A 17,146-nucleotide genomic window follows, 5' to 3' on the forward strand; every position below is an offset into this window, starting at 1 on the left:
TTTTACCCACAACTGTTGCACCTACAACTGCTGCACCCACAACTGCAGAACCTACAACTGCAGCACCCACAACTGCTGCACCCACAACTGCAGCACCCACAACTGTTGCACCCACAACTGTTGCACCTACAACTGTTGCACCCACAACTGTTGCACCTACAACTGTTGCACCCACAACTGTTGCACCTACAACTGCAGCACCCACAACTGCAGCACCCACAACTGCTGCACCCACAACTGCTGCACCCACAACTGTTGCACCCACAACTTTTGCACCCACAACTGAAGCACCCACAACTGCAGCACCCACAACTGCTGCACCCACAACTGTTGCACCCACAACTGTTGCACCTACAACTGTTGCACCCACAACTGTTGCACCTACAACTGCAGCACCCACAAATGCTGCACCCACAACTGCAGCACCTACAACTGCTGCACCCACAACTGCAGCACCTACAACTGTTGCACCCACAACTGTTGCACCTACAACTGCTGCACCCACAACTGCAGCACCTACAACTGCAGCACCCACAACTGCTGCACCCACAACTGCAGCACCCACAACTGTTGCACCCACAACTGTTGCACCTACAACTGCTGCACCCACAACTGCAGCACCTACAACTGAAGCACCCACAACTGCAGCACCCACAACTGCAGCACCTACAACTGCAGCACCCACAACTGCTGCACCCACAACTGCAGCACCCACAACTGTTGCACCCACAACTGTTGCACCAACAACTGCTGCACCCACAACTGCAGCACCTACAACTGCAGCACCCACAACTGCTGCACCCACAACTGCAGCACCCACAACTGTTGCACCCACAACTGTTGCACCAACAACTGCTGCACCCACAACTGCAGCACCTACAACTGCTGCACCCACAACTGCTGCACCCACAACTGCTGCACCCACAACTGTTGCACCCACAACTGTTGCACCTACAACTGCTGCACCCACAACTGCAGCACCTACAACTGCTGCACCCACAACTGCAGCACCTACAACTGTTGCACCCACAACTGCTGCACCCACAACTGCAGCACCCACAACTGTTGCACCCACAACTGAAGCACCCACAACTGCTGCACCCACAACTGCTGCACCCACAACTGCAGCACCCACAACTGCAGCACCTACAACTGCTGCACCCACAACTGAAGCACCCACAACTGTTGCACCTACAACTGTTGGACCCACAACTGAAGCACCCACAACTCCTGCACCCACAACTGAAGCACCCACAACTGAAGCACCCACAACTGCAGCACCCACAACTGCAGCACCTACAACTGCTGCACCCACAACTGCTTCACCCACAACTGTTGCACCTACAACTGTTGCACCCACAACTGAAGCACCCACAACTGCTGCACCCACAACTGTTGCACCCACAACTGAAGCACCCACAACTGCTGCACCCACAACTGCTGCACCCACAACTGCTGCACCCACAACTGCTGCACCCACAACTGAAGCACCCACAACTGTTGCACCTACAACTGTTGCACCTACAACTGCTGCACCCACAACTGTTGCACCTACAACTGCAGCACCTACAACTGTTGCACCTACAACTGTTGCACCCACAACTGTTGCACCTACAACTGCAGCACCTACAACTGCTGCACCCACAACTGTTGCACCCACAACTGTTGCACCTACAACTGCAGCACCCACAACTGCAGCACCCACAACTGTTGCACCTACAACTGCTGCACCCACAACTGCTGCACCCACAACTGAATCACCCACAACTGCTGCACCCACAACTGCTGCACCCACAACTTCTGCACCCACAACTGAAGCACCCACAACTGCTGCACCCACAACTGTTGCACCTACAACTGCAGCACCTACAACTGCTGCACCCACAACTGCTGCACCCACAACTGAAGCACCCACAACTGCTGCACCCACAACCGCTGCACCCACAACTGCTGCACCCACAACTGCTGCACCCACAACTGCTGCACCTACAACTGAAGCACCCACAACTGTTGCACCCACAACTGCTGCACCCACAACTGCTGCACCCACAACTGTTGCACCCACAACTGCTGCACCCACAACTGAAGCACCCACAACTGTTGCACCCACAACTGAAGCACCCACAACAGAAGCACCCACAACTGCTGCACCCAAAACTGAAGCACCCACAACTGCTGCACCCACAACTGTTGCACCCACAACTGCTGCACCCACAACTGAAGCACCCACAACTGCTGCACCCACAACTGCTGCACCCACAACTGCTGCACCCACAACTGTTGCACCCACAACTGCTGCACCCACAACTGCTGCACCCACAACTGCTGCACCCACAACTGCTGCACCCACAACTGCTGCACCCACAACTGCTTCACCTACAACTGTTGCACCCACAACTGCTGCACCCACAACTGCTGCACCCACAACTGAAGCACCCACAACTGAAGCACCCACAACTGCTGCACCCACAACTGAAGCACCCACAACTGCTGCACCCACAACTGTTGCACCCACAACTGCTGCACCCACAACTGAAGCACCCACAACTGCTGCACCCACAACTGCTGCACCCACAACTGCTGCACCCACAACTGCTGCACCCACAACTGCTGCACCCACAACTGCTGCACCCACAACTGCTGCACCCACAACTTCTGCACCCACAACTTCTGCACCCACAACTGCTGCACCCACAACTGCTTCACCTACAACTGTTGCACCCACAACTGCTGCACCCACAACTGTTGCACCCACAACTGCTGCACCCACAACTGCTGCACCCACAACTGCTGCACCCACAACTGCTGCACCCACAACTGCTTCACCTACAACTGAAGCACCCACAACTGCTGCACCCACAACTGAAGGACCAACAACTGCTGCACCCACAACTGCTGCACCCACAACTGAAGCACCAACAACTGCTCTACCCACAACTGTTGCACCCACAACTGTTGCACCCACAACTGTTGCACCCACAACTGTTGCACCTACAACTGTTGCACCCACAACTGAAGCACCCACGACTGCTGCACCCACAACTGCTGCACCCACAACTGCTGCACCCACAACTGAAGCACCAACAACTGTTGCACCCACAACTGTTGCACCCACAACTGTTGCACCTACAACTGTTGCACCTACAACTGTTGCACCCACAACTGTTGCACCTACAACTGTTGCACCCACAACTGCTTCACCTACAACTGAAGCACCCACAACTGCTGCACCCACAACTGTTGCACCCACAACTGCTGCACCCACAACTGAAGCACCCACAACTGCTGCACCCACAACTGCTGCACCCACAACTGAAGCACCAACAACTGTTGCACCCACAACTGCTGCACCTACAACTGCTGCACCCACAACTGCTGCACCTACAACTGCTGCACCCACAACTGCTGCACCCACGACTGCTTCACCTACAACTGCTGCACCCACAACTGCAGCACCCACGACTGCTTCACCTACAACTGCTGCACCCACAACTGCAGCACCTACAACTGCTGCACCCACAACTGCAGCACCTACAACTGCTGCACCCACAACTGCAGCACCTACAACTGCTGCACCCACGACTGAAGCACCCACGACTGCTTCACCTACAACTGCAGCACCTACAACTGCTGCACCCACGACTGCTTCACCTACAACTGCAGCACCTACAACTGCTGCACCCACAACTGCAGCACCTACAACTGCAGCACCCACGACTGAAGCACCCACAACTGCTGCTAGTCCAACATTCGTCGTGACAGCAGCCTTGTCTGGAGAAACATTTATTGATGCGTATAATAACAACACAAGCCCTGAATACAAACTACTAGAAACAAAACTTATATCAACGGTGAGTTTTTTTTTTTTATATTACCGAGATTTGAATTTATCTGAATTTATATCTTAAGAATATTGTGACAAAAGTTACTAAAAGTCTTTCAATGTCTTTTTTTGCAGTGTTCTAAGATATACAAACCCAGATTTCCAAACAGATTTTCCCATTGCAAGGTGAAAAAGCTCAGGTAAAGCATTTTTATCTAAGAATTATTCTTTTTCTTTACGGATTTGGATCTCAAAATGAGAAATTCTTCAGTGTTGATAGTGACACATGTAAATCAGACGACACAAGGCAACAGACAGAGTCTTTCATATCATAATTGTTCTCCTTTTTGTTTGATGTTATAAAATAGGCCTGTAGAAGTAAAGGCGACCGAAACTGAGGCAGATCTGGCAGTTGTGTTCGACAGCACTACTGCCACTGCAGATCTCCCACAGAATAGTGAAGTGACTCAAGTCTTAGTCGAAGCTGTGACTAATACCAGCAACAACTTCGACGTGAGCATAACTCCTGCCTCAGTCACAATTATATGTAAGTATACACAACACAATGTTTCTCTCCAATAAGTTTCAAACATTTGCTGCACATGCTTGATTTTTAAATAATTTACTAACAAAATAATGTCGCTACACAATAAACGTATGTCAAGACAAAATTAATTAACACAACTTTAATGATTTTCAGTTTAATTGTTATGTAAATAAATTGTTATTCAATGTAAAAATACTTTTTCGTAAGAAACTTCAGAACAAATATAATTTGTAAGCCCTTCATTATTTATCTTATTTCTGTGAAACTGGCACATAAATCCTCTTGGTTTGGGCACTGATACATATTAACATAATATGTATATGTCTGTTATTACAGCAAGTCCATTCCTAGATACAACTGTTGCACCCACAACTGCAGCACCTACAACTGCAGCACCCACAACTGCAGCACCCACAACTGCAGCACCTACAACGGCTCGACCTGCGACTGCAGCACCTACAACGGCTCGACCTGCGACTGCAGCACCTACTACTATAGCCCTTATAACAAAAAGGGTGACTTTCAGATCTGTTCAAGACACATTTACCAATGAATTGCTGAATCCATCTTCTGCTGCTTATAAAGCTCGGGCGACAATGATAAATACTCAGGTACGTTTTTTTAGTCCACCCACTCAAAACATGTGAATTCTAGGCCTACTCCACAGTTACCACACTATGATTAGGAATTATTAATTGATGAAAACCAATTCACCAATAAAGATAAAGTCAAATAAATGAGTCAAGCTCTAAATCCAATACAAAGGTTTTGTGAAAAAATATATGTTTTTGTTTTGTGTTTCTACAGCTTACACCTGTTTTCAAAAGGGAATTCCCTTCGTCCTTCAAATCCCTAGATGTTGTTTCATTCAGGTAATTTTTTAAGACCATTAAAGTTTTATAATAAAGAGTAGGATCCTATATCTGATATTTCAAACAATATTTGTTTTCTCTTTCTGCAGTAACGGATCAATCATCACCATCATTGATCTCTCATTTGAAAGCACATCTGCTCCTACTAGCACTCAGATTGCGAACGCTTTGATCAACGCAGCTTCAACAGTCCTTGGATTCGACATTGAAGGCAGCTCCATTGGCGTAAATGGCATATGTAAGTAAATACTGAGTGCTACTTAATACAACAATTACATTTTGTTTAAATTTAAATTAATGTTTGGTTTACTTTTTTCCTCATTTACAGCTTCCAGTGGAGTAAGACACAAGATCAGTCTTGTCACCGCACCCTGCCTATTACTGCTTTCATGGCTACTGTTAAACCAGCAATAGCATTAGGGCTGTTTTTACACAGTAATCACAACATGACTGCCAATGCTGGTATGAAAAAGGATTTATTTTTGTTGTTAAAAATCCCAGATTTTTTGAGTGGAAGTCTTCCACAGCTTCTGATGAACTTGCTTTTAGAATTAACTTTGCATTGACCGGACCAATGAAGGACAGTGGAATATTTATTTTATTTTCGTATTAAGGATTAAACTTTAAGCACCTAGTCCATTAAGTGATACATCGTAACACTATGGCCACTATATGGCACTTTTACAATATATGCCAAAATATATCCTTTCACAAACACACCATACACTGATGGCTGCTACACAAAGTCCCAAACTCATATGAATGACTGAAATGCTCATTCCCACACACACACACACACACACACACACACACACACACACACACACACACACACACACACACACACACACACACACACACACACACACACACCAGATGGCTGTGCCTTGGTGTTCAGTATCTTGCCAAAAAACAATGCACTGTCATTTATTTTTATTTATAGAGAGTGTTTATGTTATCATCCGTGGACATATTCTTTGAGATGTCTTTGTACAATTGCTGTCACAAACTTTACAATGATCAGAATACAAAATATTTAAAGAAACAAAATGGTCTCTTGTGTGATGTTTTGCAATTTTGGAAAGTGTATCAGACAATCTCAGTCTTTTTTAGGAAAGTTAATCATAAAATAACAGTTTTATATTTATAGTTGGTATGTTGTAATAATCTTTGTTGTAAGACTTGAGGCTACCATAGTAATACTAATGTTTACTGAAATCTTATTAGGAAGGACAACATGTTCCGTTATTAAATTCACAAAGAATCCAACCAACTAGCCACTTCTTTTATCATAGGGGCAACACATATCAGTCTTACTGCATTCAAATTGTTACTCAAGTACAAGAACAAAAGTATTAGCATCAAAATATACTTAAAGTAACAAAAGTAAAAGTACTCATTGTGCAGATCGGCCCCTTTCATGTATATGATATGTTTTGATTATAATGATTGATGCATTAAGTGTTATCAAAGCTGGTAAAGATGCCGTTTTAATGAGTTTGTATACTGCAGGATAGCTTGTGAATTTACTCCATGGTGTAACTAAAGTCTGATTTAAGTGTTGATTATATTTCAGATCATTAATCCAAATCTGCAAAGTAAGGTATTAAATAAATGTAATGGAGTAAAAGCACAAAGTAGCATACAATGGAAATAGTCAAGTAAAATACAAGTATCTCAAAATTGTACATAAGTACAGTGCTTGAGTAAATGTACTTAGTTACTTCCTACCTCTGTGAGTACTACATCTCAAAGTCTGTGTTAACTATCCAATGCAACTGTTCCTTTCACTGACAATACAGCCTTTAGAAGAAAAAAACATGGGAAAAATAGAAACTCATATCCCACGTGGCAAAGGTGTCATGTCACAGATTGTGTGACAGAATATTTTATTTTGTATTTGATATATATCAATCCATTAGTCGACCGAAAAATAATCTCTTCTTGCTGCCCTGTGGTGAGCAGCTTTTATAACAACTGAGGTCGACATCAACTAGGCTATTCATTTTGAGCATTCAGTCAATATTATATTCTAATAGTGTTGCTCTTCTTAGTTATTACTGATCAAACGGTCTTGTGTTTCACTGCTCTCTCTGTAACGTCGATGCACACCAGCGTCCTGAGAGAGAGATGGTTATTTTTATATCTGCTGATCAGCCGAACCGGAAGAGGAAAACGCATGGATTAGTGTTTACAACTCATATCGTCCTAGGTGAACCCGGCATCACCCTGCCGTCCAAAATAGACCCATGCAATTTGAATATTTTTGACTGATCCTGCATAGGAAATCTTATAATACAGGCCCTTTTTGACTTTCTTTGATGAGGACTAAGGGGTTGTTATTGCGGGCTAGCTGCTGATATCTGTCGCAGCGTCGGGCCACCCACCATCTGTGGAAGTGGGACAAGGGAACAGATGGCACATTCAAGGCTACTGACGCTGACCATTATTTATAGGAAAGCATTGGATATGAGTATCACTCGATAAAATAAAGGGCTGTCGTTAACATACAGTGGCCTGTGTTTTGCAATGCCACAGTGATTTGGATCAGAGTGTTTGCATTGGCTACATTGATGCGCGACGGCTTGACCACTGGAACTTAATCCCCCTTTTGACGTGTCTGCGCCTCGGTGAACAATGGTTGACAACCGCTACGCAACGGCTCTGGTCATCGCCTGTGTGCTGAGCATACTGGCCACCGTGTATCTGTCAGTGGCCATCGGGACAAAGCACTGGTACCAGTACAGCAGCCCCACGGTGCGCGGAGAGGCTAACGTGTCCGATCTACGCTCCCTGTATGAGGAGTTCATGGATGGGGAGTTTGACGAGAAAACCTACAGCGACACCCTGTTCCGCCTCAACGGGACTGTGGGCCTCTGGTGGCGGTGTGTGATCGTCTCTGCTCACTGGAACAAGGAGCAAGGTATGTCCTCATCTCTCAAGTCAGATGAGTCGTTCTGGTAGACAGTATCTCTGTGAAGTTTCACAAACAAAGATGCTCTTTGACCTGAAGCATCGCCTTGTTTCAGGTAGATGCAACTTGTGTTGCTCATTCCCAAACAGGTCGGAGCTGTATCACATTTGGAATGTTGATTACATAAGTAACGTTGTGTAGCCTACCATCACCTTGTGTCACATAATTAAGCTTTAGATGAAATACAAATTGTCTGTCTTTGAGAAATCTTTGAAGGTTTTGGGGAGTTTATTTCTATTAGGGTATTCTCTTTTTATGGTTTTCATGTTGATACCGATAGGCTACCCAGACAGGTTTGTGACAGCCTACAGAACAAAACATAAAGAAGTTACTTAATTAAAGTTGCTAAATTAAATTAATGAAATATGTCCTCATCTATTTGACAAAATCTTCCCAATTTTCAAATGTTCCCTTGCTCCCTTAACAACATTACTAAAGTCGGGACCTCAGAAGCTTTCTAGCTAACAATGTTGAATGGAAGAAGTCTTCACACTTCCTGGTTCCACTGTCACAAATTGTAAATCAAACTGGATTACATTTCTTTTTGAAAGCCAGTGAAAAAGAAAGAAACCCCTGAATAATCATAGTCATGAGCGGTTCTAAGGGGGGGGCAACAGGGGCCAGTGCCCCTGTAACACCCAGCTTGAACTTCTCTGTGGCTTCCCTCCAAAAAGATACATATATGATAACGCAATGTATTTATTTTATGTAAGTGGTCCAGCAAAAACTGGGCTGTTACCTGGGCCAAAGTTAACCGGGATGGGGTTTCTTTCAGTAATGTAATTTAATAACTTTAAACTAAGTTACTGAAACAAGTTTGTGACTAATACAATACCAAGAAACATTAAGAAATACAATAAAAACACATTTTGGCTTTATAAATAAGGAATGTATTACCCCAAACACCTTTCAATGTTCTGTATCTTGGGCAAAAGTAACAAAAAAAGGATAACTCAACTAAAATTGAATCTAAGTCATTGATTTACATTTGAACAGAACCGCCACTGATCATAATTTATCATATAGCAAGATGGATTAGGCAATGGTTCCTTATATTTGGAATATTTAATAATAAAGGCGAAGATTTGGTGTAGTCTGGAAGAATGAAAGTGAACTCTGTGTATGACCCTCGAATTGTATCAAATAATGTCTTGCATTGATCTAATTACCACAGATATTCTCAATACAGGCCTCCCACATCTCGTATGTGATTTGAGTATACTTGGAGTTTCGGTAAAACAGCTCTGTGTATGTTGTAATCCACCCAGATGCTGTCAGATCTGAATGTTTAGGACTTTATGACTATACATTCTTGCTGTTTGCGTCAAAACCTCTTTCAGATGCCAAGATGATGCTGGAGTGTCGAAGCTTCAGCCTACCTCAGCAGTTCACTCCCAAGTATAAAGAACCAGGCAACCACAACAGTGGAGAGGACATGCTGCGCACCTGTGAGTTCAGTCTTAGCATGTTCATTCATCTAAATGTGTAGGTCGCCTGAAGCTGTAAAAACTAGAATCACATTCATTCTCGAGTAGTGCGTTTATTCGGACCCATTGGGCATGTTTAATAATACAGTGTCTCCAATCAGGGCTGTTTTTTCTAGAAGCTGAGTGAATTATGACTCATATATTTTTGTGTCTATGTGTAGATTTGTGGAGATGCCAGTTTCTGCTGCCACTGGTGTCCTTGGGTCTGGTGGTGTTGGCGGGCCTGACTGGGTTCTGTGCCTGCCTCTGCCGAAGCCTCAGCCCCATCCTTGGCATAGGAGTACTTCACCTGCTGGCTGGTAATACCCATTCAAAGATACCAAACCACTCATTAGTAAATGTTAGCTTTTACCGTATGAATCACCCAATTGGTTAATGTGTGCGGAACTACATCTGGAATTTGAGAGTTGCTATTATGTGACTGTAATTTGAGATTGAACTGATGTCCAATATTTTGGTTTTGAGGAGTCACAGAGGCCCCAGTTTAAATCCTAGTCTCTTCCGAAAAAAGATTGGCTCAAAACTGATTTGGTTTGAGTCTAACTAACCAGTAACATACAGTAAAACAAAACAAAAGCAATCATTTTATATTCCTGAAGGTTTTTTAAGGTATAGAGTAAACGGAAATAAGCGTTTACAGCCATGATAGCTTGACTATGAGGATATGATTGTAAATGTCAGGATGCTTTAAATAGGAATGATTATGTTGTGATAGTGGCAGATGCTTTGATTATCAGCTATACAGAGAATTGTTGTGTTCTTCAGCTCACTGTTTTAATTTTATTGCAAAAAGACGACATTAAAAACAACACATTTTGCGCCCTGCAGGGCTCTGCACTTTAGCCACGGTGTGCTGCTACCTGGCGGGGATGGACCTGCTTCACAAGGTTTCGATGCTGCCTGATAAGGTGGATGGCTCCTTGGGCTGGTCCCTCTACTTGGCCCTCATTTCCTCACCGCTCCACATGATGGCCGCTGCGTTGCTGTTGTGGGCGGCACGTAGCCACAGTCAGAATTACTACCGCATGACCGCCTACCGGGTGGCATAGACTGACATTCATCTCAGTCCCTCTGCAAAGTTGAAATTCATACCCCTCTCTGTCACCAAGATGCATTTTATATCGATCTCACGGGAAAAGGATGTGGGTTAATCTGTACATGTTCTGTGGGATTAGAGTGCATGTCATTTATAGAAATTCCCCTATCTGCTGCATTAAAAGATTTGATCACTCTATGGGAATTAGTTTGAAAAAGGTCAACCAGAAAGAGTTACATATATTTGCTTCAATTGGAAAAGGGAAAAACAGTTTTGGATATTAATTCCACCAATAAATTGTTGATATTGAGTACGCAGCTACATCACTTAAAAATAAGATGAACACGACAGGAAACAAATCCTCAAATTAGCCAGATTTATGTTAATAATCAAGCGATAAAAGTATGACTGAAACAGATTCAACTCTCCCTTTGTAATTATTTGACCGACGCATGCACATTTCATATTTGCTAATGTTCACAGCTAGTTTCTTGCCCTGTCAGGTTAGATTAAAGGGGTGTTGCTGTGTCCCATTGTTCCAAATACATCACATATTTATTAAATTATTAAGCGTATATTAGACCAGATCCTACTGGAATCGCAACATCAGCTATTTAAAATGAGTTTTGGAGATTTAATCCAACAAAAACAAGCATTTTAAAACACAACTCTTTAGCAGGATGGTCTCAGATGTATTTGATACTATAAAGAATATGACATACAATAGTACATCATGTATAGTATATTAGGTTTGTGTTGGGGATTTGGGACACAATGTTCTGGATGTGACTTTCAAGTCTTTACATCTCTGGTCACACCCAGAGTCAGGAGGGTATGGTTGGAATTTCCCTTTTGTTGTACAGCAGGTGTACTGCTCCCACCCTGAGCTGGTTCCTCTAGCACTGCAGCAAGACACTCATCCATAAGATATGTTATTATGACTATTCTGCGGTTGTGCAATCAGTTTCTTACTTTTCCTGCTTCAAAACATAGTTGGCATCTATGAAGAGTACAGTAAGAGAGGCTATTATGTATATATGGTTCGAAATATACGAAAATAAATAAATCCCTTCTTTTTAAGTGACATTTATTTATTAATGGCAATTCAGACTGTGTTTGTGTTTATAATTTGTTACCTCAATGAATTGTTTTCTTTGCTGTGTTTTTTTAAATCATTTTTTGACTGATTTTGTAGTTTTTTGTAGAAAAAATCTAAAAGGTGTATGGTTTTGAACATAGTAGTGGTTTCCAACTATTAAGTGTTTGTTTTGTTGCTTTTACATGCTCATATATATTGATTTCCCTTGTGAATTCAGCTGTATTTGTTATTATTTATTTCAATTATATTTGTTCCTTCTATTTCTAATGTGTTACTACCATTTCAATTCAACAGGATTTAAGGGAACCAGTTAGTTCCCTGTTAGGCATTATGAATGTACTTAAAGGCCATATTGTGATCATCTAAAGTATTCCTTTGCACTTAAATTATTCTTGAACATATCCTGAAAGTTGCTGTAGTCGTAAGTAGTGAATTTCTATTTTTTGAAGCGTCCTACAAATAAAACAAGTTTAGAAAAAGATATTACCTGGAAAACTATGCTAAATGTTTGCAGATATATAAGTTACCACAAGCTTCACGCTTTCAGAAAAGTCTGTGGAATGATGCACTGTGTGTGGTATGGTGGATATTGTGATAAACCAGATTGTATTTTGCATTTTCAGCCTTTTAATTGAAGATATTGAATACTGAATCCACTGTAGCATTAATATATCAGCAATTGTCCATGTATGACTGTGCTTTTGTGAAAAGTGAATGTGTTGTCCTCTCACCAGTTTTTGAGCTCAAACGGTTAATAACTGTTCACTTAAATATCATGTGTGAGTGTAAACGAGTGTTCACATGCGTGTTCCAAGCAACGTTTCAATAAAAGATTTTGTAAAAGATTTTTTATGTCACATCATTCTCATCATGGCGCTTGATTTAAAAAGTCCATCCTCATTCCTCTTCCTCTGAAGTGAATTCCTGTACGTACGATTCCTGCTCCTGCTCTGTCTGCACCCGGATAGAGGGAATCATCACGCGCCTTTTTCTCGCCAGGGAGAGAGCGATGCCCTTCTCGTAATAAGCACATTCATTGATGAAGAAAGGGTAAAGAGGTTCTTTGCCTTTATACGGCAGAGTTTCTCCTGAGAAAGTCTGGAACAGTGGGTCTCCAGGGTGGAGCAGGCAGAAGTCTCGGTCCTGTGGGGAGGAAAAGCAAATTAGGGTGAAAGCTAATGAGCAAAACCTGGGAGATGAAACATTTCCAGGGCAATGTGCACTACTTTGTGAGGATTTAAAGCCGTAAACAATGTGTTAAAGCTATAGGTCCAAGCAAACTGGATAATGAAGTTCTTGACGCAGAGGAAAGAAAGGATAAATGATTAAAAGGACTTTGAAGAAGAGGATTTTGTAGGATAACTGTAGACTAAATATAGCCAGCAGACAATAAGTAGTTTCTTTATTTTATTTTTTCAGACATATCTTCTGAAGTGAATTGAAAACAAAAAAATGTTTCTTAAAAAGTTGGACAGACTCCATATTCTGTCAACACCATTCCTTCCATGACGCCAGATTGTCGGAACGATTTGAAAACACAATCAGGGTTACCTGTTTGTTAGTAATGCCCTCCCTGGTTGTTTGACCTAATTACAAAAAATGAAATGATCTGTAGTGACAAACCTCACTGACTCACTGGAAATCTGCCTAACACCTGACAACAGAAAGGCTTTTATTCATGCCAGTCACAGATGACGACAAAGCATTTTTATCTGGCACTATTATACTTGTATCTTAATCCACCAATTGCTATTTTCTATAGTTTCGATCAAATAAAATGTGATCGACCTTTCACAGACGCGACTTTTTCCATCCTCACATCTTATTCATACTGTCAGTTTCAGTTTCTATCTGAAGATAAATCACACATACATTTTCACATACAAACATGGATCAGCCGTCTTTATATAGGAATGATTGGCAGTTGTTGTAATGTTGTATTCAATATCCTCACTTTCAATAATACGTTGTACCATCAGTTTGACATTTAAAGGTTTGACAAAAGGGTTACATTTTAATTAATGGGTGCACTGTTTCCCATAAAGTTGGAATCATTTAGTTTTCAGACACATTCCTCTTTCTATTCCTGTTTCATTTTCACTGTGATATGTTTGGAAGAGATTGATCAATAAAGTTTTGAGACCATATAAACCAATAAATCACTTTGTCACATTCATTTCAGGAGAAGAGGTAAACACGTATTCTATTCTTACTTTATGGGCAACAGTGTATATAATTGTTATCATTTTTTTAACTCAGTTAACATTACTTGTTCAAAAATCTTGATGTTGACTGTTATACGTGCCTGATGTGCGCTGGCTAAGAGACTTTCTAGGTTACGTCGGCAAATCATAACTATAAACTATTTAACAATTCAAATTATAACAAGGTGTTGCTGTGAAAAGAAAAATATTTGATGAGCCGTCCTTCAAACTTCCCCAGTTGAGTTCCTGCTTAAAAACTATTATGCTTACTGGCAACGTGCTTGAGTCATGCTTTTATAATCAACTATAATATTATTGAACAATGATGTCTGGGAATCATCAGCTTTGAGTAAATATTAGCTTTTGTAAAAAATAACTAACATAATCCAATTGCCAGCTGCTAATGTAAATAAATTTGCACTGGTATGTTTCGAGCATCATGCGGTTTCATGATTGCTCTTTGGTATGAAGCCATTTTACAGGAAGGACTACACCCTGTCGGAAACAATAGTCCTGTAATTGGCTTCATATTGTATACAATGCCAAGGCCACCTTACCCACAGACACAATTAATTATCCAGCTCAGGACAAAAGGCCTTTCTTCTGTGCTGGTCATGCATTAACTGTCCTGTATTTAAGTGTTAGGCTAATTTTGTAATCTTTTGTTATTGTATCCACTCCCTGGTCTACTTGGTTATACAAGATTTGGTTATACAAGATTAGGCTATACTTAAATCGGACAAAGGGCAACTGCTTTTATTAATGCTTCAAGCTCAAAATAAGTCCGTACCTGGAGTTGAGGATGAATGGCTGCCGTGATGGTGCGCGTTTCCCTGTCTCTTGGGTAGTCGATGTGTTTAACCATGGAAAACACCTCCACAAATCCTCCTTCAAATATAGTACCTGAAAAGAAACACATTTGGGGGTTTAGAACAAAACCAAAAGGGGCTTCAAAAATGTCAATGTTTTCAAGACTTCACCTGAGTTGAAGAAGCGGACCCAATCTAGCATGTTCTGTACGCCAACTCTCATCGCCGTATAAACGTTTGACCTCACAACCCCGTGGGGCTGGGGGCCGATCTCCATGGCTGCAGAAAATGGATTCAAGATGAGAAAATGATCCAGCATTCAAACTATTGTTATTGGAAAAATTATACACTTACCAAAGCCATGTTTTCCCACTGAATCAAGGGAATAGGACTCTTTACTGGAGACATCGAAATGGATGAACCTTATTGGTACATCTGGCATCTCCCTCTAAAAGATGACATATTTCACTTGTCAGTCGAAAACAAATCTCAGTTCTTGGTTCTATCTTTTAGTTTTAGTTGTTTGTATTTGAGTGTGTAGGAGCTGCTTGCCTGCAGGTGTTTGAATATGTGCAGGCAGATCCAGTCGCAGTCGGAGTATGCAATGAGGCACAGGCCCATGTTGGCGGTGGTGTTGTGGAGGTCGCAAACAAGATCCACCGCCGCAGGACTCCCTTTGGGACCCAGCATGCGGTTCAGTTCTAGGGCTCTGGTAATCTCGTAGGGTGCAACGTCTGACACTGGACCGCTGGGAGACAGAGAAACAATCAGATCACGCCTTATCACCACAACTGTTGGAGCATCAACACCCCCACCCATCACTTTACTTGAGGGTGGCGCGGGTGAAGCAGCGGTTGAGGTCGGTGTCGACGTATCTGCGGCACTGCAACATGGCCCTCGGGTTGGACAGCACCATCAGCACCGATACACGCTCATCCTCCTCCTCCTCCTCCTTCGTCACTTTCTTCTCCATCTTCAGCAGCTCTCTCACTAAGTACACCCCGGACAGCTCGTTGCCATGGGTACCGCCGCACACAGCGACCCGGGGCAACCTTGGCAAACACTCCAGCTCGTCCACCTCCATCTGAGTGACACATTAGAGATACAGTACTGGCGGCACATGCACAAATTGTGATTTCTCCGTTTATACACCATGTGAAAAGCCAATACATGTAACCTGGTTTCACTCAGTGGGAGGCACATCCAGCGTTAATGTCACTTGGTACATTGTAGACAACTTTAACACAAAGCAGAGATATTGATTTGTGGAACCTTACCTCGCTTGCTGGAAACTGTACAGATGCAGTTCCTCAACCCTAGAAATGTACTCTAAAAGCAGCACTGAGATTAAAAGTCTCTTTAAAATCTCTTAACTTGAGGTCAGCTCCACAATCACCAATAAGAGAGGAAATGAATGACGCGGCACCGTACTGTTCATCTTACCCAAACCACCCCTCTCCCCCTGCTGTTTACCCTCTTCCCACCTCTCCCAAGCTTTCATGCAGTTTCACTGATTCAGCATTCTCATCTCTCTCCCCTGTACAGGCTGCCTGTTATGGAAACTCTCACCGTCTCTCTACCACCTCCTGTCCACTGCACTGCACTGTATTACACTGTGTCCTATAGGGTGTGTCCTGAGTGTGATGCAGTGCAATGGTTGCTTCCTTTGGTCCCAACAGCTGTGAAACCCCTCCCCGGCTCCCCATTTATCTCTGCCTCATGTATAGGATGGTAGGTTCCAGTCTGCCTTTCAAAAATAAAATTGGCTAAAAACAAATCTGCTGGCATGACACAGCAGGAGAGGCGCTTGTGGTGTGGGACAGAGAAAGAAATGGCTCTTTTCGCAGGGATAATAACAAGAGAACCAGCTAGTGATTTAACACAGATTTCATCTTAAACTTTATATACAAGGAGGTTGACTTCAGGAGAAAAAGTTGGTTTAATCTTTTTTTAACACCCAATCTTCACAATGGAAATAGATTCACTCTCTTTTTGGCCTTTTAAATACATCATCTCTGTTTTTTAGTACTTTGATTGGAAGTTGTTATGGCTTTGTTCCCAGGATCATCATCATATCTCTAAAATACATATAACAACCAATCAAATTCATCTTTAACTTTTTTGTGAGTTTTGTCCATTTAAGTACACTCAAATCAAACTGACCAACAACAACCTACCGTACAAGTGTAAAAAAACAACAATTGCACTGATGGATAGTGAAGAACATCTGCCATCCAAACCAGTTCAACTGAAGCAAATTCAATTGCGGGACCACAGACTGAAATGATTCGCTAA

General features: G+C 42.5%; 2 protein-coding genes across 2 annotated transcripts; one reads left to right on the top strand and one right to left on the bottom strand.

The window, feature by feature from the left end:
• The first annotated feature begins 7,418 nt into the window (after positions 1–7,418).
• On the top strand, positions 7,419–12,685 carry LOC117552774 (claudin domain-containing protein 1-like). The gene is made up of 4 exons (XM_034226403.1): positions 7,419–8,165; positions 9,557–9,664; positions 9,865–10,002; positions 10,532–12,685. Exons 1-4 carry the CDS (start codon positions 7,880–7,882, stop codon positions 10,750–10,752), a joined length of 753 nt encoding a protein of 250 aa, XP_034082294.1. The 5' UTR covers positions 7,419–7,879; the 3' UTR covers positions 10,753–12,685.
• LOC117552773 (N-acyl-aromatic-L-amino acid amidohydrolase (carboxylate-forming) B-like) lies at positions 12,670–16,256 on the bottom strand. The gene is made up of 7 exons (XM_034226402.1): positions 16,129–16,256; positions 15,679–15,935; positions 15,404–15,599; positions 15,206–15,299; positions 15,023–15,130; positions 14,833–14,945; positions 12,670–12,981 (listed from the first exon to the last, which is right to left on the bottom strand). The coding sequence occupies exons 2-7, from the start codon at positions 15,933–15,935 to the stop codon at positions 12,736–12,738; spliced, it is 1,014 nt and encodes a 337-aa protein (XP_034082293.1). The 5' UTR covers positions 16,129–16,256; the 3' UTR covers positions 12,670–12,735.
• Between the last annotated feature and the right edge of the window lie 890 nt (positions 16,257–17,146).

The sequence above is a fragment of the Gymnodraco acuticeps genome, unplaced genomic scaffold, assembly GCF_902827175.1.
Source record: "Gymnodraco acuticeps unplaced genomic scaffold, fGymAcu1.1, whole genome shotgun sequence".
NCBI lineage: Eukaryota > Metazoa > Chordata > Actinopteri > Perciformes > Bathydraconidae > Gymnodraco > Gymnodraco acuticeps.

Bases quoted from the DNA above. Each gene is read 5' to 3' on its own strand.
- LOC117552774 (XM_034226403.1), top strand. From the start codon at position 7,880: ATGGTTGACAACCGCTACGCAACGGCTCTGGTCATCGCCTGTGTGCTG. The intron at 9,665-9,864 runs GTGAGTTCAGTC...GTCTATGTGTAG, and splicing joins AGAGGACATGCTGCGCACCT to ATTTGTGGAGATGCCAGTTT. The intron at 10,003-10,531 runs GTAATACCCATT...TGCGCCCTGCAG, and splicing joins AGTACTTCACCTGCTGGCTG to GGCTCTGCACTTTAGCCACG.
- LOC117552773 (XM_034226402.1), bottom strand. From the start codon at position 15,935: ATGGAGGTGGACGAGCTGGAGTGTTTGCCAAGGTTGCCCCGGGTCGCT. The intron at 15,131-15,205 runs GTAAGTGTATAA...CATTTTCTGCAG, and splicing joins AGTGGGAAAACATGGCTTTG to CCATGGAGATCGGCCCCCAG. The intron at 14,946-15,022 runs GTGAAGTCTTGA...GTTTCTTTTCAG, and splicing joins GGTCCGCTTCTTCAACTCAG to GTACTATATTTGAAGGAGGA.